This window comes from Neopelma chrysocephalum, unplaced genomic scaffold, assembly GCF_003984885.1.
Source record: "Neopelma chrysocephalum unplaced genomic scaffold, ASM398488v2 Primary Assembly neopelma1_71, whole genome shotgun sequence".
Classification (NCBI taxonomy): Eukaryota; Metazoa; Chordata; class Aves; order Passeriformes; family Pipridae; genus Neopelma; species Neopelma chrysocephalum.
In genome coordinates, this window is record NW_020897731.1 from 9,759,504 (window position 1) to 9,784,894 (window position 25,391).

Consider the following 25,391-nt stretch of genomic DNA (forward strand, 5'->3'; position numbering starts at 1 on the left):
AAGACAGAAAAAAACACTACCTGAGGAAGTAGTTCAATTTATGGTAGAAGTGGGTGAATTACTTGTAGCAGACAATTTATTATGAGACCACAAAAGGCAGAGATTTCTTCCTCTCAGAGAAGGCAACTGCTGTTTTCTTTACTCAGTCAGGATATCATTCATCAAATGCTTATTTTAGTTGCTATCACACACCTTCCTAGACTTTTGTAATGATAGTTCTAACATCCACATTCTGTGACTGGTCATCTAAATCAATAATTTATACTCATTCAGCCACAGAACAGCAATCTCGAAAACCAGGAAGAAAAGTATCACTAAGGCCAGGTGGTTTTCACTGGCTGCTCCAATATATGGAACACTGAGGCAGTGATCTGCAGAGATTTGACTCCAAAGTCTGAGGAAGTTTTACTGACTGGAAAAACTAAGTTACAGCATGCCCTCAACAGGAGAAAAGAAAAAAAGCTGGGGGGGGGGGAAATAAAAAGAGAGAGAGAGAAAAAGACAAGACATTTACATCTCCTTACAGCCACAAGGGCTCAGTGGCCAAGTTAACTGACGTGTCTCCTAGGATGTGTTTGTACAGCAAATAACAACTGTGACTGCAGTCTGGGGAGCTGCACAAGATTTAATCAATCTAATGTGTAACGCTAGCAATAACAATGTAGAAGGACCAGTTCAATTTAAGCTTAAGATACAATGGACCTCATTAAGTGAGAGCACTTTCATGATGATTAGCATATTATTAACTCCCACATATTAGCACCACCTCTTTTATCAATTCATTTGACCACATTGGAAAGACAATACATTCAAAAGCACCGCTATTTTGATTAACTGATTTACAAAGGGCTCTGAAGGATATATGTCTCAGTTCCCACTAAACAAAGTAACTAAAACATTTCCTGACATTTAGAACTCATTAATTGTGATATCCTGAGCATTATTACATTACAGACAGACAAAGAAAATGTCTTTGAACGTTATGCTCACCTTGAACAGCAAATGACATAGAAGCTATATACAATGTAGTAACTGCATTCAAGAATAACTACAAGTTTTGCAACCTACAGCACTGTCACTCCAGTGATACGGAACCTTTGTTTCAGGAACAGACTCTGAATCTATTGTTTGCTTAATGAATTCAAATCAGCAACTGCACAGAGCCACAGAAGCAACAGTGCCAATGGCAAGAGACACTACAGAAATGGAAGTCTATAAATTTCAACAACAGTAGACTAAAAATGCCAAAATATTCTTAGGGCTCACTAGGCTCTTGAAATTGCTGCATTAATCCCACATGGCATTCCTCCTTTTCAGTGAGTCTCTGATCTGATCACCCTATCAAAGGAAATGGGAAGAACAAAAATAAAAAACCAAAGCCAAAAGCCCCCAATGACTGTACCTCTCTACAAGCCCTGACTTTAAAGCTTCTATGGGCTGCTGAGCAGTGCAAACGTTTTCAAGAGCTGAGTACTGACAAGATAGGAGGTATTCTAGGTTCTTCTTTGCCACTGGAGGCTGATTTGTTCTAGGCAGTTCATGACAGGTGAGAACACCTGAAAAATAGTACTATTCCAACTCTGTCATTTCCCCATGCAGTTAGAACATCGTATTTAGTAAGGGCTATCCCAACATTTGCACAAATCTTTGAAAAGAAATTAAAAGTGACACATATGCTGATGAAAAACAAGATATTTTTAGAGCAGTGAAATTTGTTGTTTGGATAGTCTATACCTAGGAAGGAATTCAATCACTGCCACAGACAATCTTGTTAAACAAAAACATGTGAACAAACATTCGGTGATTTGGTAAACACTGGTCCAAATAGCCACACACAGACTGAAAGGCAAAATCAAAGGCTTCATGAACATAAAGCTTTACTTTGGCAGGTATTAAGTGCATTTTGTATGCCGCAAAAAATTGTGACTGGCCCTCTGTCTCGGGAAGAGTATCACCTACTTTCTTAAAGTTGAATTTCACCCAACTTTTTATTGTTATTTTCAGATCAAGAATAGATTTCTGCACTGCAGATGCACAATTCTAACCCAATAGAAACCTGACATAATTCAGACAAAAAACCATATCTTCCTGTGTTACTAAATCTGTATCTTCTAGTTTTCAAGCTGTTCTGTGGCTGCATTAGAATCACTTATTTCATTTATACTTTTTTCTTGATTTGCTTCTTTTCTAAAAGTCTTCAAACACTTGTCGAGTCTTTTTAGGAATACATCTACATCTTGCTTTTTAATTCCAATTGCTGAGGCAGCATTGAGGTAAGCACAGGGGTAGTCATTTGCATGTGACATAAAGCCTTTAAAAGTGTAGTTATTCACAGTTTGTACAGACCCACATGGAACAACCCTGAAACAAACAAAATTATGATTCAGTTAAAGCTGTCTTGGACATTTTATGTGATACTCTAGGTTGAACACAATTACACAAATTCCTACTGAAGCAGTCAGTTGCTATTCCTACCACTGACACTCAGCACCAGCACAACATTTAAAATCTTTTGAAATGCTGGGTCAAACAGTGTATACTGCAAAAGAATTACTTACATTAAAAAAGGGAAAACCTGAAACCTTTACATCAGGCAAAGAATTGGAGAGTTATAACTTCAAAAATTCAACCTGTTGAATAATTTTACCAAAGATGGCTACAATTACAGGACAAGCCAAGGTTAGGACAGCCAAATTAAAAAGAGCATCTAACTACAGTACATATAGATTTACTGTCATTCATCTGTTCAGGAAGTGGAATAATCCAAGCTAATGAAGCATGCCTTCTGACGTGGAAACATTCAGCTCTGCTACAAAAAAATGACAGTAAGTCTATGGCAGAAGTGAGCATGGCACCAGTAATATTCAGATTAAGGAATGCTGCCAAAACAAATTTTAAACCATTCTCTTCTTCTAAAGGGTCTAAAAATTATTTGGCTTGCATTTCCATGTAACAGTGTCTCTAAGAATAAATTCACTGCAGACTGGCTCAGGTTGTAGATTTCTAATGATTTTGATTTTTTTTTTAAAAATACAATTAGTTCCAGAAAGCAGAATTTTTTTCCATATGACAAAAAGCTATGTAGGGCATTAAAAGCTTATTCCTCTGACAACCAGCATAACCATATTTGTGCCGCAATAAACAAAACAAAGAACTTCCCTCAGTAGCTTACACCTGAACTATAAGATCAGACAACATCTGGATACTAAATGAAACCAAGGGGTACTAGGGAATAATGACACTAAATTAAATGGGCATAGATTATCTATTTAGCCTACCAAAGTTAACAAAGGGAGCCTCACCGCTAACTCAGGCAGGGAGACATTAGCTGATAACACTGGTGAAGAAGGGTGATTACTCTCTGACTCATTATTGAATAACGGGATTCTGTAATCATGAGACAACTAGTATAAAACGAATCCTATCGGGTTTCATAAAATATATGCTAATATAACTCATATGCTAAAATATATTCTAATATAACCCCCACAAATTTTCCTAATTCAGAGCATCCTTACCTTGCTCCAGAAACTTGTCTTGTGAAGAGCATAGATCCAAGCTGGGTAACAGCAGCATCATTAGTTTCATCTAGATTCTTCAGTGACATGGCTAAAATAACATAAGGTCAGGTTAAAACTGCTACAAAGCTGCTTTTTCTCCAAAGAATCATCACAAAGGACAAGTTGCTTTCCAACAGAAAGGATCTAGCCAAATATTTGTGTTCAGATACAAAGAAAAAAAGAAATGCCATAATTTTTAACTTTTCCAAAAGCTGTCATAGATTACTTCCCTGGTTAGACTGTATGCAGATTCTGCACAGGTGGGTAGTACTACTTTGGTGTTCAGCAGAATTTTTGATTAGAACAAATACCTTGAGCAGGAATTCCATAATCTCTTTTACAACACTAAGATGACCAGTAAAATAATTACACTATAATTTATTTTTAAATGTACTTTATAAAAAGTATTACTATATGCTAACATCTTCTGCCTGTCTTGATTACAATAAATGAATATGTTGGACAGGAGCAAAATAATGGGCCTAAGTTACTACTCTACTTTTATAGTAGGTTACCTTATTGGGTTCAATGGTTTCATATCAGCCTAAGAACAATTTAATACAGTGTAGTGAACAATGTTTAATATACAGAAATGGTATGTGAAAGTGCATTATGAATGCACAGTAGATTAGAATTTTTTTAAAAGATGAAACCCCAACAATTACCTAAGGAAATGGGATTATGTGGTGTGTCTAACAGTCTCTCATTGTGGTTATCTGCCAGCTTCTTCAGCTCACTTGAAAGATAGGAAAACATCTCCTGCAAAAAAAAAAAAGCAATTTTTTTTATTAGCTATCAAACAGAGAAAATAGCACCTATTTCACAAAACTGTTAAGTCTCCATTACATGCTACAGGTGCCCAGCTGATTCTCTTTTCAAGTGTACCAAGTAAGTGGACTAGACAATTCTCTGAAATAATAATAAAGTAACAGCTCCATTTCCGGAACACTGTTCTTATCTCTTGAGCTGATACAAAAGTCTCTATCTGGTTTAATATATGTCCTTGGGATGTCAGTCATTCTCTCTGTGGCCCTGAAATCTAGGGAAGTAAAAACTTGAAGAGATTCCCACTGCACAGCAGGTCTTACCCCACCCCACTGCTGCAAGAGCCTTCCCCTGCCCTGGCTCCCTAAACCACTGAGAATGAACTGCTGCCATCACAGACGGCCACGTTACGGCAAATTGCTCCTTACTTCGTTTTCTCTCTATTAATACATTCCAGACTAAAACCAGTACATTTTGTTTCTAGTATCATACAATCACAATTCCCACTAGTGCAAAGACTTACTTCTTTTTCTGTATGAGAATACAACTCCAGCCGCTGAAGGAGGCTGTGAGTGCACATTTGACTGAATTTTCTTTCACACAATATATACTACCCTGAATACTCAGCTCTGTTGTGCAGCCTGTCCTTTTCCTATGACCCTCCTCCTGTTCAAGCTGACTAAAAGAACAGAGATATCTGAATTTCTGCTATCACTTAACTGGATTGCACCTTTATTATAAAAGTGTAATAAGACATTCATAAATGTTTTGGCTGAGATACAAGTCACACTGGACATAAAAGGCTGCTCCTCTTACTTCATCTGTATTTTATTTCCTCCCTCTTCCCCAGTAGTAATCATTGATAATTGCTCATGCTTTTTCTCAGTCTAATATTTTCCTCTTCAGATATCAGCTCAAAACAGTTATTGACAGACTGAAAATAAATAATTCTTCTTATTGTATGCTTTGGCTTTTTTTCCATCCTTTTTAATGTTTAGTCTCTCATAAAAATTAGCAAAAACATATAGATACTAAACAGTCTTTTTAAAAGATATTAAACACTGGTTTTTTCCTCTTTCTGGTCATAAAAATTGTGCTGCTGATCTACTTCAGTGTGACTGCCTGTTTAAGCAATTTCTGGACCTGACAAGTGATTTTTCATTCTTTAAATAGAGTTGCCTCTTCTGTTTGTAGATCAGTATCCTGCTCTGACCTATGGACTCTGACAGATACAAATTATAGCTTGTGAGCAAAATTATGTTTTTGAACAGAACCTCCCCAAGGTCTTATAAAACCAAATGAGCTTTGTGGTACCTAAGCTGGAATGATGTTACAGCCGCTTTTCTTGAACCACTGCAAGAAGCCCAGTCTCACTTCACGAGTGACCAAATGAACAGAGCTCCTGACCTATTCTTCCTGATACCACAGAACGAATTCAGATGGAGAGGAAAAAGTATCCTCTTACTGTCTAAATGAATTAGGCTATTGATTCAACTATCAACAAGAACATAAAGTTTCTGTAATACTTGGAACAACAAAACTTTGGGGAGGAATCTATGGTTAATTATCAGAACTGGAAATTTGTGAAAATATTTCTTATTTCTTGTAAATCAAGTGATTTTATGGTTTCAATTCATCAGAGCTAATTTACAGTTCACCCACAGAAGCTGAAAAACATTTATGTTTCAAATGTTCAGACAGTTTTGTCTTTGTTCTGGTCCTTCACTGAATATAAGCACATTACTTACTTGTTACTTGCATTCCACAATAAGCGCTAGCCATTTTATTAGTATTTTTTTCATACAAGTAATAAATTAATTTGTGCTCCCTCTGCTGGCTATTTACTTCTACAACTGAAGCAAACTATTACAGAAATGGATAAATTGTGTTTACTATGGAGATATTATTGGTGAAATTAGTACCGAGAAAAAATATACTGGAACAAGAACCAACTCCTAAGTAATTAATTTTTATGTGCCGTACCTAGGGAATTCTCTGATAAATCTCTCACAGTATTACTGAAAGGACTGCAAGTTGGTATAACAAGTTACCCACTGTATAAATGTATTAAATTAAATTACATTTATTAAATGAAATTAGGTTACTAGATGGGCTTTTACATACAGAGGAATTTGTTAAAACAAGGGAAAACAGAAAGATGGCAAAAAAAAATTACAGTTATTTTCATCAGTTGGACTGAAGGTACATGAACACAAATTCATGAACAATACTCTCTTGCATCTTTCCACTGGAAGTCCTCTAGGTATTTTATAATTTCAGAAGTTTGTTACAAAATAGATTAACTGCCTTTCCAAAAAAAGGATAAAAGCAATATTTTTGTGAGGTCAAATCTATAACCAACCTCTATTATAAAATATTTCTCTTATATGGAAAATTTATAAGCACCCTAAGCAATTATGTATAAATGAGCTCTTACATAATAGATTTTCTGTAGCAGGCACTCAAGTTTTTTCCAACGAAGCTAACTATTATGTTAAAGTTGCACCACAGAACCCAGGCATTAAATGTCAGTTAAGTTTCATTATTTAATTCACTCTTTCCCCTTAGAAACTTATCACAAAACCTCATCAGGCTAGAGAAATGAATGCTAAACTATGTGGAAATGTCTTGCACTTCTGGTCCCTCCAGAACCAAAACCAACAAAACACCTTAAAAATTACAAAGAACAAGTCAGCAATGCTGTATGCACTAAATATGCCAACTAATTCAATTACTTGGACAAAACAGCCTAATTCCACACACATATACAAACATATTTTCAAGAAGTATTGTAACAATCACTACAACAATCATTTGAATCATACCATATTTACATTATAAAATTATTTTTAATAGAAGCCACACTAGTATGGGTAATTCTTTATTTGATGCTCCATTGTAATAGGCACAATTCTTCCTCCAAATGAAAACAACTAAAGGGAAACAAGTAAAGAAAAAGCCACTAACTCCAGAGGAAAAGAGAGGGCTACTAAATATACTGTCAGTCCCATAGCAGGTGACAATGAGGCAACTGATGAAGGCCAGAAAAGCTTTTGTGGACAGTTGAAACTATCCTAGCTGGCTCTAACCACCCAGCTTGCTTACAGGGTGAGGCTGTAACACTCTGCCTTCCTCCCTGTTTAACTCTCATCTGAAAAGACGAGCCACCCTCAGAGAGCAGCCATATAGCTGCTTATGGCACTAAAGATGACACTGCACAAGAGTAATTTTACAACCTCTTCATAGTAGACACAGATGCCAACTCTCCTATGCTGTACCTGAGACCCATCTGGTCCCATCTTACTTTGCAGCAGCCCCTGCTGTTTATCATGCAACCATCACAGCCTCTTTTCTGCTCTGTGTCAGACTGACCAGCTGCATCTGAGCTGTGATGTGATCAGACCACTTCCTGCAGCCAAAAAGAAGCTGCAGTGCTGAGGATCGAGATCTGTTAGTATATGAGAGCCCCCAAAGAAAGATTACTCTCTTGAAATGCAGCCAAACACATGACAGAAGCTGTATGTGTATGTGTGTGACACCTGTATATACCACATGCCCTCCTAGATGGATCCTCCTGCCTTGCGAGGATTGTGTTCTGAATTTATACTAGGAAGTTTAAAAAATAAGAAATTAATTACAGAACGTTTAAACCTTCATATTATATGTATCTAACATATGTCATTAAACAAAAAGTACCCAGTAAGTCTTGCCAGTCTGATATGGTGACGCTAATGCTGACATTCACATTTTTTAAAGGCGTTTCTTAACAACAGCAATTAACACATTTTCTTTTCAGCACTTGTGAACCTTGAGTTCAGGCTCCTTGTGACCCATACCTCTCTAATACATGCTATAAGTATGTAAGCCTCTATGAAATTTCCAATCATGTTTGGCACTTGTGTAACTACACAACACCATTTAACACAATTCTCTTAAAACTATTTTGCCTCCAGCCACTCTAAAGTTTGAATATGGTTCCACATGTTTCACATGGGGAAAATCCTGCAACATTCCCATGTTCAACAAAATATAGTGTAGCAAGCAAACTAGACAAAAAAAAAAAACAAAAAAAAAAAAAGAAAAAAGGAGTAACAAATGTCTATTTTGCTTCAAGAATATCTGATTTTTTTACATTTTTAATATCCATCATTAAATGGCTTTCCTCTTCTTCCATCGAAAGTAGGACAGCAATATAAACTCACACTGAACTGTACAAATAATATATTTCAATCAGAACAATTACATCAATGACAACTCATGAAACATAAGCCCAGTATTTCACTGAATCGTAAAAACCAAACAATTTTCTCCCACTCCATGTGATTTTAAATATTTTAGATACATGTTTAATAAGAACATAAAAATAACTCCAGTTGCACTCTCAGAAAATATACAGACAGATGGATAGCAATATAAAAAGCTCCATCACATCCCAACTAACACAGAAATACATTTAAGAAAATGAGAATTATCTTCATTGTTAGATTAAGGAAGGTTTAACGAGGAAATCCATAACTGCTGAAAACAAAATGAAGCCATCATCTCTCTGATAATACCAATATAAAAATTAGTTAAATGGATTAAAAGGACCAGGTATTAAATTTGGTCTGTAGGGTCCTGAATGTAAACCCTGAATGTAGGGTCCTTGCTCTCCATAAAATCTGAGGTGATAACTAAGTCTGCTGTTTGTGCTATTACAGAGTGTAACAAATATATTTAGTAAACGTGGCCTGGTTTGGACACACGTACATACATGAAAATAGCAACTTTTATGATCTGGAAACGCATGATATGGGACATTTATGGGACCTGTACTGAGGCATCAAGGAAGTCGCTACAAAAACTTAACCTTTACATAAATTATGAGTTATTTAAAAGCAAAGATATTAACAAATTTGACTACAGACCACCTGTCATCTGCATTGCAAAAGGACCTGGAATCGCCCACTGAGATCAGAAAACCACTGTTCTAAACACCACAAACACAAAAAGGAATACTGAAAATTCAGAACAAGTGAGAAAACATTACTGCTGGTGGTCTTCCATCCTTTCTCTGGAATATCAGACAGATACAACTGTTGAAAACATTCCTTATTAAACTTTCATATGTAGCCACCTTCATTCAGCTACTTGGACAGTATGTGTGTGTTACTCCCTTTCTCTCCTGTCCTCAGATCCATTGTGCCATTTTATTCCTTCATATCATAATAAATCCATACTCTTGGACAACTGCACACTCCCCAGCTTGTCAGAAAAATTCCACTCCCTGTACTTGCTCCTCTCCCTTTCCTATATTTAACAATTCACCCATATAAAAGAAAAACTGGGCAGACTATTTCTTTCCTTGGTTGTGTAAGATTTCTCTCTTTTCAGTAATATTCTGGTCTTTCTGGCATAAACTCAAATAACCTGAAGTAACACCCATGCGAATAAGGATCAGGTAAAAAGAGAAAGAAAAAAAAATACCTGAAGTTTTTTATAGTTGATTTTTTGTGTGAGTAGGTGCAGCTGCACCAATATAAAAACGAGTACTCAATGTCAAGCTATAAATAGCTCCTGCTGGAAGCCTACTAGCTCTGCCTTTGCTTCCTCAGAGCACAGGTAATAAACTATCACTATTACATTTTTACAATTCAGGAACAAACAGATTTAAGCAAAAATGTTTCTATTTCTACAGCAAATCCAATAAAAGAAACATATTTATGCCATATATAAGGCCCTCTTTATAGAGTATACTCACATTTGAAATAGAAAGACATGAAGTTGTAAAAATATAATCCTTCATTCACTTTAGAATTCTACTTCCAAGAAAGTGACATGACTCAAAATATACAGCTATTCGTTAAGACATGTCATTTATGAAAGAATTATTATTTATGATTTGGACAATATTTATACTGCTTATTATACATCTGCTACTGTTGTATATCTAACATCGAAATGAGCTTTGTGGAACACAATAAACTCACTTGAGATTCTTTTGGATATGAGAGTAAAGAGGGAAAAATACAATTTGCTTTTAATGAAGACACAAACCACACATGGCAATACATACAACAATCCGGAATAAAACGCTAGAAACTGTATTGCAATAGTGGCAAAAGTGGCAACTGCTTTCAGTGTTTCACAAGCCATGTTTTTGTTTTAGTTGCACGGATTCTTCTTAGTCATTGTAAGGCAACTAAGTTGGTTTGGTTTTCCACAGTCTAACTATTCCTATGATATCTCAATTCCAGTACAGAATTTCTGGACGTCTCTACAAGCAGCTAGAAGTAAGTCACAGCATCCAGCACTATTGCTCTGCCATGTAATCAGAGACAGTAGAAAGCTGTCAGCAAGAAACAACTGGAATGCAGTTTTTAAATAAAACAATGAAACAGATAATGCATTGTTTAAAATTATTAACTTAATAGTACTTAATTCACAGCATTTCCTTATCTAAAGCCTCTACAAAAAGAATCCTCTGTGTTACTACACAGAGACCAAAATCAGGCCTCTATCTTTTCCAGAATTAAAGATAACTCAAGATGTACAGATTCCAATCCAACACTCATTGAATTTTTGTGCAATGCAGTTATATTCAACCTAAAACACATAGTCTGTGAAAGGCAGAGAAGAAACCTAGCTCTGTATCTAGATGAATACCTTAAGTGACAGTATTCTCTTTTTGTGGCAATGCACAGTATTTATAACCTAACCGGAAGTTGTGATTCTCCAGAGAATATGGTACACAATCATTTAATTAAACACTATCATAGCACAAAGGGCACAGACCCTGGGTTACTCTGAGAGTCCAATCTCATGTCCTGGAAGCACTGTGACCATGATAACACAGTACAGTACTTCTCAAATTAAGCTTTTGTGTATTAGTTATACATAGGAACAACAAATATGAATACTGTACAAGATAGTACAGGACCTCAGTTTAGCTATCTGGTTTGAACGAACAACAACATGGAAATCATGCTTACTCATAAGTACCATTTAGCCAAGAAGTAATTATATCATACTGCCTTTCCAGACTCACAGCTGTGAGTTAAGAGTAAGTTCAATGGCTTTCTAGACAGAAACTGGATTTACTAAACAAAGCAGTTTTGCAACAAGACTTTGTTAAGAGCTGACTTCAGGAAAATGCTGCTTGCCAAAAAGCTTACCTTTCTCTCTTTCAGTAACTTTTTGTAGCCACTGGTACCCAGAGACAGAAGTGTAATGAGGACATCTAAGGAAGGAGACGCAGATGCTCTTCCTGAAAAAAAACCCAATATACAGATTAAAGTGGTAAAAATAAATTTTATGTGAAAGAAAGCTGATAATCAAGTTTTCTACAGTTATTTCATATGGCTGAAATCAGACCATGAACTAGTTACCTGGATACATTTTGCTGATCTCCTGAATGAAGGACTCGTTGAAGCCAGCAATGATAGCACCACCTACTGGAACCATAAAATTTTTGTCCAAGCTCTGAACAAAAGCATCTATTCTGCCCACTCGAGCACCCTTTGTCAAAAACAAACAAACAAACAAATTTACAGCATATATGCATTTATGAAAAAAAATAAAAATCATAGCATTACCTTTTCTTAGCACTGCTCACTATTAGTACCGTTGTCTGCTTAACGCAGTACCTTACAAATTCCCATTTCTCTGTGATTTAAAATACTGATTTTAGTTCTCACAAGTCTAAGTGGAGCTCATTTTCAACAACCAAAAAGTAACCACTCGAAATTTAATGGGAATTTTACAGTTAAAACTGTTCAACCCAAAACACTTTTCACAGATTCTCACAGTAAAGGACTACAAGTTAATGCTTCATTAGCAAAGATTTCTCTCTATACACATATAAGTTTGCATTAAAACAAATGAGCTGTTACAGCACTTCTAAGGCTGTTTGCAAAATCCAGCTCCCGATAACTTCTTACAGCAGATATCCCCCCACTTTAGAGAAAAAACCATCCTTATACCTAACCACTCAGATTTTCTTAAAGGAAAAAGTCTATATTCTGCAGTATACCTTCAATTCGAGTAATATACAACAGGGAACTGTACAATTAAAACCTATGCAGCATAAAAGAATCTGAAAGCTATATTAAACCCCATAAATACTAAAGCACATGCAAATACATACAATTTAAAGTGTTACAAACTGAATGCAAGAAAGAACAGAGTTAATACCTATGGCAAACAGACTGAAAAAAGCAGATCCAACTAAACCACATTTATTATTTCTATGTTTTGATAGCTTAATGCATGTAAGATAGGAAGAAGCACTCCAAGTTTGTCAGCTTTTTGATGGGAAGATGAATGCCAGAAGCTACTGTTTGATTTAATTGACAGGAGACCACCACAGGAAAAGCATGGCAAATGAAATGGTCTCAAAAGCTTTTCCCCTGTGATACTCTTGCAAGTTCTATTCACAACTGTGCTCAGCATGTACATATTCCTAAGTATTCATTAGTAACTACTTCCTCATAAACAGCACATTTTCTAGCACACTAAATAAATTTTTGTAAATAAATGTAAAACAAATCAGAGCTCAAATGTATACATTTGCATAAGCAAGGAATAAACAAACAACTTATCAAGTCTAGAAAAAATGCAGAAACCAACGCAGTAAAACTTCTATTTGTAGCTTTATAGTCTGAAATGTTTATCATTAGATACACTTCATGCAGCAAACCCCAGCATTTCCACAGCCCCCTTCATGTTAGTTTCTCACTAAACTTCTGCAAATTAAATAAACATGTACCAAGTACATTACAAATAAAGCGCATACCCTTTTCTATTTCACAAAACACTTCAAAGTTTTGTTAAATTCCCTCTCTTTCAAAATTTATAAATGCCAACATGACGTTCCTGTTACAATCATGTCTGTGCCCTGTTAATAATGTCTTAGCAATCAGAAAAAAGATTACCAGCATATTTTAAATTAATAATAGTTCAAGATTCCCTGGATCCCGTTAAAATATAATCCTCTATTTTTTTGAATAGGCAGAGAGAAAGGAGAAATATTGAAGAACACCGCACTTACAATACAATTAGGAAAAATGCAAGAATTCTGCTTCATGACTGATCTAAGATATCAAGCAACATCCTCTTCAAACTCAACAACATCAGAAATTAAACCTTTTTGAACATAACATTGAACTTAAACCAGTTTCCTCAGCCATTCTCCATGCCAACAATATTTCAACATCTATAAAGTGTTGCTGTAGAATCCTGTACCTTCCATTGAAAATCTGTAACTCACATTCTGTTGAAGGCATAATCCCTATTCAAGTATGTATTTTACTTTTAATCAACAAGCTTACGAAATATTTTAAGAAAGCTTATTAAGGACATTTTTCCATTGTGAAAGACACATGAACTACACAAAACCTAACTAAATGTAGGGTTATTATACAAAAAGCACATAATAGAAAAAATATTATTTTAAAGTTCTATTTCCCTCTGGTTTTTTTCCTCAGAAAATTGTTCAAATATCAGATATGCACGGGATTACTCTCAACAGCATGAGGCATCTGATAAAATCTGCTAGGTTGTCTACAATCAGAGATTTACTTACACTTGCTAAAAAATATTACTGGAAATACACAGCTCCTACCTGCTGGATAAGATGCATACATTTTGACGACTGAACTCCATATGCATTGTTGACAATATGGGGAATGCCATAATTGGCACAAATCACTGCCAGTTCCTCCAGCCTGTGAGCATAAAACTGTAATTTAGAGAAGCATCGGTAACTGTAACTCATCTTACAAATCAGACCATTAGAAGACTGAAGGGTCTACAAGGAGGTCAGAATGAGAAAGGTAATGTTTTGATTAGTACCTCAAGGCAGTACTTGTCACCTTAAACTATAAAGGTTAAGGTAAAAATTCTATTGCCTTTTACATATATTGCAAATTGTTAATCTGGTCTGAAACTTTTCATGCTTCTCTTTCTGCCTGGACACCAGTAATTACATCCCAAACCATTCTGCTTCAGGTATAAGCTTTTTTTTTTGCTACTTTAATGTTAACTAAGAGAGCTTTAGCTAATCACACTTTTTTTAACTTTTCTTCTAGTATTCAACATGAAATTGGTCTGTGGAAGTTCCAAGAGTGCCTTGGGAATAGAAAGCACTGTATAACAGGAAGTTTTTAGATGCTTCTGTTTAATTCAAAGAACTAGTATTTCAATCCTTTGGCTGGAATCTCATTTACATGTTTCAGACAAACTAATTAAAAGAAAATTCTTTAAAGGAATGGAGAGTCCTAAAATGTCTGAATACGGACATTGACAAATTGAAACTTTGTTCAACTGTTTACAACTTCACTTGCATTTGGAATCACCTGAAATCACAATGAGCTCAGCCTGGATTGATTAATCAGTCAAATTAAAATTTATGTGAGCGCACAGACCAATTTAGATAAAGGCCTTCAGCATTTTAAACATACATGGAACTTAGTACCCTTTTCTGAAGCACTCCAATTATGCTCTGTTTTTTAAAAAAAGACTCATGATTTTCCCCAAACTCATGAACCTATTTTAGAAATAAGATCTATTTGAAAAAATAAGGTAATATATAGTCATTTGAGCGATGATAAAAGTAATATTGCCTCTAAAAAAACCCCAGGAAACTCTACTTCTAATGTATTTTTACTCTCTTTCTGTACAGCCTCTCACTGTAATGTACTGCCATTCATATAAAATGTGACAGAGTATGAAAACATTTTCCAAGAGGTGACATTCGTTTGCATTCTATTTCTATTACATTGCCTAGTGTTGTTCTGCAATGCAAAATTCAGCTGCAAATGTCATAGTAAATTTTCTGAACCTCAATCCTTAGGAAATCATCACTATCACCATATTATCCTTAAAGAAATCAAAAGTATTTTACAATTAGGAAACACCAGTAATGTAACGTACACGTTGATCTTCTACAGTCAAGATATTTGTCAGGAGCTGCATGTCCAATAATTTTTCATATTTATTAACATCCTGAACTCTGTAACAGTAACAGAATACTTGAGGAAACATAACAATATGCAGGGCAAAGTTTTTGCCTTCTGATCTGCTGATCTTAATCACACTCATTAGTCACCTTCTAGAGAGAATCAAAGCAACACAGTTCCCCTCTTACAAGCTTTTTTCGGGTGTAGGCAGAGAATTCCATCAAACTGGAAACACAGAGGGTGTACAGCTATGTATGTTTGTCTCTCTCACCTCTTGAGACTGAAAGGAGCAAAAAGCTAGCTTCTACAAGTACTGAAAACAGAAAAGTCTCTTATTTTCTTCCTAAAAATATTCTACTGAACAATTAGATCCATATTACAATACAGAATGAGAATTCTACAGTTTGAAGGGAGTGTGTTAATATGCAAGAGAAGCAAATGATGCACAGCACTTGTCTGCTTCCAAGGCTTAAAATGAGGCATTAAAAGTGCTGCTAGTCATATCATAAAGCATTAATGTAAGTTGGCTACTACTCAAGTTCTTAATAGTCACAAATACAGAAATATTTCACAATTTATTCTCTCTTTCTCTCCTGTTTGTGAAAGTTCATGAAAAGAAAGCTTTGCTCTTTTTTTCTATTACTGAAAGTAAAAAGATACAGAATTCTGCTAAGTACATAAACCAACTGAAAAATAACCCTTTTTTTCCCTTTGGTTCTCTTAAATCAGTAGTTTCAGAAACACCTCACAGCAAGAGCAGGTAAAACACTCTGAGAACTGATGTCTCTCTGATCAAGAGTGTTTATACACTAGCGAATTATTCCCACAGAGTTAAACAATACTTCAAAGGAAAGCTATATGCACACAGCCATAAAACTACTTAAAATTTTAAACCACCACCACCACAACTAAATAAAGCCTTACAAATGCAAGGTATGTAAAAACAGACATTTAAAATGGCACCCTCCAGAAATGCTGTACAGGGTTTTCCTTCCTGTAGGAAGATGAATGTTATGGGCTTCCACAGTTGACAGTATCCTTTAAATAGACAGTGCATTCAAATCCTCCTATATCTGTGGTATATCATAACACAGTGCCACTACCTAATAATTCATCTCTTAGTTGTAGAGGACAAAACAATCGCATGTCAAAAAGAGGAAGCAGATAAGGAAAAGATTCATTTACCTGAGCTATAAAACAGACCATTCAATTTTGATAGCTGTGATTTAAGTTAGCTAATAAATCTGCAAGTCAACTTCAAGCCATGTTCATACTACTCTGACAGAATTATAAGGTTTTAACTTCCCTCTAGCAACTAGGTTAACATATGATAAATATTGGGGGTTTTTTTAAAGGTAGGGAAAGAGAGTGAAACATATCTTTACATGCCACATTTCAGAGTCAATAATTTTCTTTCACACACTTGCAAATAGTCAACTAAATTTTCCAAATAACAAAGTAATTAACAAAGAAGCACACACTGCAGAGGAACTCTAAACGTTAAGTCTTTTCAGTTTTGTGATAAATTAAAAACAGTGGAAATGAAATTACTAAGACACTAAATTTAAAACCATGTAAAAAAAGACATTAATACCTCCTACTTTAACATACTACATAAAAGCTCATAAAAATATACCTGTTGAATCATAAAACCTAAGGAATTTGCTTCTTCATACTTATTTTGCAAGCAAATACAGAAAGCAGGTTTTGCAAATAACAACAATGCTCATTTTGGGCAAATGACTCAATATATCAAGTACTTCAGGCACTTCTCCTCCAACATGCCACTTTCAGATTGAGAAGTTTCATAACCAATGCACAGGTTGAAATAATGTCTCAGATACTCTATTTCTCATTCATAACCACAATGTTTTGGTATTAACAGCTTAGGAAAATTCATCATTGGTTGTAGGAAAAGAGTAGAAAAGGCAACAGTAACATTAAAATGTGCCATTAGCTATGGAGGTATATTTACTGGACTATGTCTCTGTGAAAGTCTACTTTTAATACTTCCACAAAATTATAAAAAAAACCACTACCAAACTGGCATTAATTTCACCATCAGAGATCATCATTAATCTTAGTTATATGGCAGAAGAAAAACCTGCATTATTCTCACCCTTTTAATATACTTTTCTGAAAGTGGAACACTCTTCAACCAAGGTGATTAAAAGACCTTTACTAATTGTTGGCAGAAGCAATTTTAAGAAGATGGACATTCAAAACATGAAGGTTTTGGTCTGTTGGATTTTGTTTGTTTTTACTGTAACAACACACTTCTTACAAAGACTGCTTACCTATCAGGTACCCTTGGAGCAAAGCAAGATGTTGTGGAATGCACACAAAGAATATTTTCAGCACCAAGAGCCTTGATTTTGGCCTCCACTGCTTCAAGGTCTGTCCGTAGCTCATCGCCTTCTAATGCATTTTCTATCACCACAGGCTCAAAACCTGACCAAAAAAAGGAAGACCTGAATGTAACTCAACAAATCTCTGACTAATTTTGAGGTTTCAGTTCCAGTATACATCTGAAAAACCTTCTTGATTCTGTTGTTTTAACAGATTCTTTCTAACAAAAGAGATTGTTCAAATCAGACAGATTGTTACCTTCTGATCACAATTCCTCGGACGCTTATGCTTTTTACATAAATTCAAGAGAGAGAGATTTGAATCATGGGCTTCAGTTTCACATAATTCTCAGGAGAGCAAATTAGGCATCTTACTTGGAGGGTGAACTGTAACTTCCTTAGTACTGTGTTCTCTGTTGACTAATTTATACACCTCTGCGCCTCAGCACATGCCTGCATTTTACAAGGCATTAGGATTACAACTCATACGTGTGATTGCATGTTAGAAATCAGGAGTGTAGAAATAAAGCAAAACTAACCATGCATGAGGCCTTTTTCTGTATGTTACTGCAAGGATATGAAACTCTGATGGTCGTAGAAGATCACACTCTGTGTGATCAATCAACTTCTTCTTACCTGCAGTTATCATTGATTTAAAGCAAGATTTCTGGTCTATACGTGGCCAGATAATGTATTTCGCCTTTGGTCTCTTGTGCCGCAATGTTAAAAAACACAGAGTCAAACTCATGCCAGTTGCCATGGGAACCACAAAGCAACTGGCCACTGTCCGGACACCTGCACATAAAAAGCAAGGCAGAAATTAAGATGAAGACCCCATGACACACCCCCACAAACAAGAAAGATTTTTCAAATTTACACCTACCAGCCAGCTTTATAATATCCAGAACTACTGAATTAGTAAGTTTGTTCAAAAGGCTCGACCCTGCAGCTTTAGGTTGGACTGCGGAAATATCACCTGACCTTCCAATTCCATGGATCAATCTAAACAAAAGAAGTTGAAAACATACATCAAGCTTTTCCACATAGCAAAGCAATAATTCTTGCTGACTAAAAAGAATTTCATTTGATAAACAATTGTGGAAAATTTTGTATCCAATGCAACATCAATACCTGCATCAATATTTGCATCTGGAATTCATTACAATGAATACCATTGTAACAAACTACATATATTTGTATGAAATTTGTTTTTTTTCTAACATTAGATTAAAAATCTTCCAGCATGCAAGTAAAAACTTTGAGAATACCCACAGTAGCAACACCTTTAGCATCTGGCAGGTTTCCTTTTACGCACACCTCAGCACTTCTTGATGTTTGTTGAATTAGCATTATAAATGCTGACACATTCACACACACAACTCCAAGGAAAACAAAAATGATTTGCCTATAGTGTACAGTATCATAGGCATAGCAGTATTATACAGATACTCCCTTGACAAATGCTTCATCTCCTTAAGCCAAGGAAATAACATACACTATGCCAAACACATATATATATATGCTTTGCCCATCTTCTACATCTTCATCTACCTCATTGTGCTATTCAATATTATCTATCATGGAATAACATGTCTGTCTGCATTCTGTTTATAAATTATGTTTATAAACTGCATTTATAAATATTGAATATTATTTAGTACCTTCCAGGAGCGGAGGATCCTGGAATAATTTATAAAATACAAGCTTATAAAACTAACTTCGGCCATGGTTGAAATGCAGCAGCTGCTCAAGTAAGCTAGTAACAATACACACCTATTTATGGCTTAAATTCTGTTTTTATCTTGGGAATGGAGTAAAATGCACTCTGATGAGTATATGGAATTCAGAACTTCTTGGAGCACAGTTTTACAGCTTAAATTTATTTCCCTGTTTCAAGTTATAGGTTGAAATCAACAAACACCTGATAATTAGTTGAAACTTACATATAATCCCCACTGCACCTAAAATATCTTCTTTGCTGTTCCAACTACATTCTTAACAACTTTCTTATACCAGCACTTTTTATTGTCTGCATATAAGCACTCCTTCCTAAGGAGCAATCCTCCATAAGACTGGCCCTTAGAATTTAAGCTGAAAGGAAAGACAGCTTGAAAACCATCTCCTGCTGCCTCCATCACTCCCACAGTCACCTGTAACCACCTGTAACACTTACTGTGGTGGAGGACACCTTGCTAATGCTGACACTCCCAGGTGAAGCGAGATGCCAGGTGACAGAGCTGCATGCGAACAACAATAGCTAAATGCCAGTTCAGGCTCCCTCTGGCCAGAAGACAGACAGGATTTCTCCAGCACTGTCAGAAAGCAGAACTTCCTAGATACTCTCCCCTTCCATACCACATGTATCCTAGTCTAAAGAGCCGTACACAAAACTAAAAAAGACAAACTGATGTATTACTGGCTTTCTCCATTAATTTTACATGGTACTGTATCACTTAGGAAAGCCATTAAGCCAAAGTAACCCAACCTCCATACGGTAAAGCTTGCTAAATTTCTGGTCTCTAATATGCTTTTGTGTTAATCTTTCAAGGAGAAACTTCCAGGAAATTTCACTTTGTTCCATGCCTGTTGGATAAAACATCACAGCAAGGTACTCAGCACAGAACTCCACACAAACGTACAAAAAAGTATGTTCATAAGGAAATTAAAGCAGAACCTCTAAAATTATAGCATCCAACACACCTATCAAGTGTCAGAAGGGCTAAAAGCTATTAAAAGTTCTTTGTGTCTTTATAGATCTCCTTCCTTCATAGATAGGTTGTTCTTTCATCTGCCTATCAACTAATAACATTATAAAGCTATTAATAAATATAATAAAATAAAAATAGCTGTTCACTAGAAACGTTCAATACTGCACAACTACAGTGTGCAGCAGTTTTAAATAAGATATAGATGAATATATATATAAGATATATATGTTAAAAAAGTAATGCATAGTGTATTTTAAAACAGGAAGATCTCTGCTTCCCTTGTAGAAGCCAAAGATACTGAGTTGTCTTCTGCAAGGGAAGCATACAAGATATACCCCTGACAAAACATTTGTTTCATTCAAGACTTTCCAGTGAGTTGTTAATGAAAATTAATATACAAAGTTGCATCAATTCAATTATTGCATTATTTTTCTCAAATGCTATCAAGGTCTTAGATAACAAAACACAGTAAAATATGCCATTTGAAAGCATTAATAATAAATCTGAATAATTGAAACTGTCAGTAATTTGTACCTGTAATGCCTTCGGGCAACGAGTCCTGACGCCACTCTTCCTTCCCTCTCACCCACACCACAGTTGCCCAGGAAGTTATTGCTATCCATTATAGCAAGTTCATGAAGAAACAATTCAACGGTGCTTTCATCCCATCCATCCTCAGGACATTTTCCCTTAATAATAATAATGTAAAGGTAACTAAGAAACTCAGAAATTAAAAATGAACAAAACTTTATGCAACTTGTTTGACTGTTACCCTTCTTTCCCACACTGTTTGTATTTTCATTACGCTGTTTTATGTTATCTAATGTTACGAACCTGTATTCAGAGAAAAGTTAAATGATTTTTCCATGTATTAAGTACAATTACATTAGCATATCCTGACATTAAAATAATCAGGATATTTTTCACCTTGAAGTGTTCTTTATGGTACACACAAAAACCTCTACAGGGTTTTTATCTAGTTATTATCTAATAGGTAAAGAAACGACTTCCAGAATACATCAAAATCTGCAACCAGAAAAATGCTTTCTTGTGGTCTTTACTCATCTTTGCCAATTGCAAAAAAGAACCTCCGAAGAAAGGAGCACATAAACCCATGAAGCACTGCTATAGGTTCAGAGGCTTTTTCACATGTCCCAGTAAGAACACAGCAAATTCAGGAAATCTGAATTTCTGAAATGCAGTATCAGTTAAATTGGAAACAGTAAATGACATGACTAAGGATGGTCAAGAACTGAAACATTTGCTAATTCATTGATAATTATTGTTATACACTGGACACAAAGAAATGGCACCTTACAAGTGTATCACGTTTTACCTAACGTAGTAACGTGCAAATATCTCAACTTCTTTTAAACATTAATTGTTCGCTGGGCCTTTTACATAACATAAGGCGGTCACTTTTTTTTCCCTCTCAATCGCGGCCTTTCACCCTGGGTGTCCGTAAGGTCTCTGCCACCACGGCCGCGGCTCTCCCGACCGTGCGGCCCCGGGTCGGACAGGGCGGTGACGCCGCGCCAGGGGGCGGCGAGGCCCGTGAGCCCGGCCCGGCTGCGCGCTCACGGCGCTGCGCGGCGGCTCCGCCGCGGAACCCGGGAATCTGAGAGCCGCTCTGCCCGCTCGGAGCCCGGTGCGCGGAGGGCGGGCGGGCGGCTCTGCCGCGGTGCGGACGCCGGTGCGCGGAGGGCGGGCGGGCGGGCGACTCGGGGCGGCCGTGCCCGGCCGGAGCGCGGTGTGCGGGGTCCGACCCCGTTACCTGCTCCAGCAGCGCCCGCAGGCGCAGCTCGTGCGCGCGGCGGCCCTGCGCCCCCTGGCGCACATAGGCCGCCGTCACCAGCCGCTCGCTGCAGCCCTGGTTCTCCGCGTTCATGACCACGGCGCTCCCGCCGCCGCCGCTCCTCCTCGGCGCCGAGCAGGCCCGTAGAGCCAGGCACTTTCCGCCGGGAAGGGGCGGGCCGGGGCGGTGCAGGCGCACGGAGCGCCGGGGCCCCACCCCACCGCCGGCTCCGCGCCGCGGGCAGAGCCCGCCCGGCACGGCTCGGCCCTCCCCTCCCCTGCCCGGCCCGGCCGCGTGGTGGAGCTCGAACCCCCAATGCAGGTGCGGTGCTGCGGCGGCCCCTGGCCCTGAGCCTCAGGTGGGCGGCCCAGCGCTCTGAGCTCGGGGCGTCCTCCCATAAGGGGCGTGAGGGAGGAGCCCGCCGGAACACAGACTGCTTGGCTGGGAAGAGCCTATTCGTGGATTGTTTTTCCCTGCCCCGCAAGGTTTAGCATTAGGCTGTTGGTAACAGCGTGCGTCCCCGAGGCCCCCGAGAGGGCTAGGGCGTTCTGTGCTCCTCGGGATGTGTTTGTGGACGCAAGTGGTTGAGGCATTGTCCTCAGGGAATAGCAGCAATCTGCCTGCTGGGGCCGGGGAGTGCAGCCCAAAACTGCGTCGCAGGGACGGACATGCTATCAGGAGAGACTTAATTTACCTTCTTCTTCTTTTTTTTTTTTTTTTTTTTTTTTTTTTACATTATTTGAGAAAAGGCAGTTACACCAGCAGGAGATCTGGGACAGCTTTGCATCTTTACTAGGGACTGCCAGTGAATCCTCGGCAGGTGGAAGCTTCCCTGGAACTGTCCTTTGCCCCACGAGGCGGTCGCAGGGGCTGGCAGGTTCCCATTTGCTTTTTTAAAACGACCAGTAGCGAATACAGAAATTGAAGAGGCGCATTAGGTGTATGGTGTGTTTGTTCCAATGTTTGGTTTTAACCAGCCTGTATCTGGTCAGCTGAATTTGTTTATGAAATCTTATCTGATTCTTCTGCTCTACAGTTTTAAGATCAGACGGCTAATTGGCACGTGAAGAGTGCATATTGACCGTCCTGCTTCTGTAAGTTTAATTAGCCTGATTAGGATCCTTTGGGCGTTCTGACAGAGTAATCTTACACCCTGATTTAATTGTTAGCTCAGACTAAAATTAACACAGTTTCTTAATCCTTTGGGACAGAAGAGAGCTTTACAAGTTGAACTGTCCCGCTCCTCAGTCCTCACAGTCACGCCGCGCCTGGACTGTTGCGTATGTCGTGTTGCTGGTGCTTTATGAACACGGAGCAGCTGCTCATCTTGATCTGTATCACAAGAGGGCGCTCACCTAAAGCGAAAAGCGCACGGTTGTGCGTGAATTCCCTTTTTTTCCCTTCTGTTTTTCCTACTCCAATATTTCGACATAGTGCTCAGATACGTATTATGAACAGATGACAAAGTATGCTTTGTGGGTTAGAAGGATAGAGACAGAAGCGTTAGCATGAGGAAAATGATCCAACTTATTTGCGTGATGTAATTGTTAGTAATTTTAATCCAGGTGGCTAATTGAAGAGCATTAGCTACTCGGAATTAAAATTAATGGTTTGTTAATAACTATGAGGGTGATGTGTATTTTGTTTAATTATGAGCTGTCGTAGTGTTTGAATTCTGCACTACTGAAGAGTGAGGCAATGTAAAGGCTTTGTTAGGTCAAGACCTATGAGCAAGTTACAGAATTCTCATTGCAGCAGGAGAAGAAAACTACCAGTTAACTGCATTTAGAAGTACAGTAATGTGTAGATGAGCCCATAAACCAGGAGAAATATTTTTCTTTATTCTTTACTGTGAGGCGAGTGAGGCACTGGAACAGGTTGCCCAGAGAAGTTGTGGATGCCCCATCCCTGGACGTGTTGAAGGCCAGGTTGGATGGAGTTTTGAGCAGCCTGGTCTCGTGGGAGGTGTCCCTGTCCATAGCAGGGGAGTTGGAAGGTCCCTTCCAACACAGGCCATCCTATTATTCTATGAAAAATAACTAATGAGTTATTTCTTGTTTAGTTTTATCAGAAGAAAGAACTCTCAAAGTTTTTAGAAGCCCTCGAATGAACTGTTTAATGGAATGTTGTTGAAACAGTCACAATTCACTCATAGCTAAAGGGAGATGCAGTATTACTTAGCAGTCTGCTGAGAAAAATGTCAGATTTCTCCCATTTTAGTCTGATCTTTTTGTTTACTTCATACAGAAATTAACATCCATAGAATTTTCTGTACAGAAAATTACATCCAGTTGCTGTAACATTCATAAATATGTTTACTGGGCACAAAATGGCTATTCATCTGGAGTCGTGTGACTGGATAAGTTCACTTTTAATAGAAAGGGATGGAAACAGAAATGCGAGTGTGAACAGATTTTATCAAATGTTACAGATATTAGTAGTTACATAAGTAAATGACACAGCTTAGTTCCAAAGTCCACTGGCTGACAGGTAATCTGAGACAAAACAAACACAAGTCCAGCATTTCAGTAAGGTTTTATTTTGTCATAACCAAGCAAAGTGATTTTCTTTCTGTGATCCCAGGTTATGCACAGAATGAGTCCTTACACCATGCATAATTATGAGAATACTGAATAATTAATATGTACAGTTACTATTTTTAGCTGAGAACTGATTTGCTCCTGGTATAACCCAGAATCCCAGTTCTATGCAAGTACTTCAGGTGTATATCTTTCTCCCATATTTCACCGAAATCTGAGGAAAATCCCTCTTCTATAGAGAGGTGTGGGACAAGGCATCCAGGTCAAAATCTGATGCAGTGTGTTGGGGTTATAGTTGTATTCTCTTTCTTCCAGTCAAGATCGCATTGTTGTTGTGGGAACATGAAAATAATGACAATGTGTTCAATGTATTCATACTGTTTTCACTTACGTTATTTTTAGGCTTCGTTTTGGAAGTTACCGTGATGATATAGAACAATGTCGTGTAAAGCGTGGGGAGGGAGAGCGGCTGGCTGTGGCAAGTGGTGGCCAGGAGATAAACCTGTTCCAGATGTAGAAATAAGGCGAGTTCCAGGGGTGTTTTTGTTAAACTACCAGCTGCTGTGCGCGCCCCGTGACTGGTGGCTGGCGCGGCGCAGACTTTGGAGCCGAGCGGGGGCGCTGGCGGGGCCGCGGGCGCGGCCCCTTTAAGGCAGGTGGCGGGGCGGGCGCGGGGCCGCGCGCAGGCGCGGGGCTGCGCAGCCGGAGCGGCGGGAGAGCCCCCAGCCCGCCCGGCCG

General features: G+C 37.8%; 2 protein-coding genes across 4 annotated transcripts in view; one reads left to right on the top strand and one right to left on the bottom strand.

The window, feature by feature from the left end:
• Positions 1-607: 607 nt before the first annotated feature.
• Positions 608-22,221, bottom strand: SEPSECS (Sep (O-phosphoserine) tRNA:Sec (selenocysteine) tRNA synthase). Of its 2 annotated transcripts, none has more exons than XM_027686632.1 (11): positions 22,093-22,221; positions 20,853-21,007; positions 18,494-18,612; positions 18,247-18,405; positions 17,560-17,713; positions 13,927-14,029; positions 11,693-11,822; positions 11,480-11,571; positions 4,226-4,319; positions 3,519-3,609; positions 608-2,361 (listed from the first exon to the last, which is right to left on the bottom strand). In XM_027686632.1, the coding sequence occupies exons 1-11, from the start codon at positions 22,204-22,206 to the stop codon at positions 2,112-2,114; spliced, it is 1,461 nt and encodes a 486-aa protein (XP_027542433.1). In that variant the 5' UTR covers positions 22,207-22,221; the 3' UTR covers positions 608-2,111. The 2 variants fall into 2 exon arrangements, with proteins under 2 accessions (XP_027542433.1, XP_027542434.1); XM_027686633.1 differs by lacking the exon at positions 22,093-22,221 and adding an exon at positions 21,655-21,849.
• Positions 22,222-22,841: 620 nt separating this feature from the next.
• PI4K2B (phosphatidylinositol 4-kinase type 2 beta) overlaps positions 22,842-25,391 on the top strand; it is a 29,375-nt gene continuing 26,825 nt past the window's right edge. Inside the window, exons 1-3 of one of the 2 annotated variants that reach the window (XM_027686635.1) lie at positions 22,842-22,990; positions 23,150-23,207; positions 25,056-25,177. The gene's annotated coding sequence lies outside the window, so the exon portion shown is untranslated. The remainder of the gene's footprint in view (positions 22,991-23,149; positions 23,208-25,055; positions 25,178-25,391) is intronic. The other variant, XM_027686634.1, reaches the window with a different exon arrangement.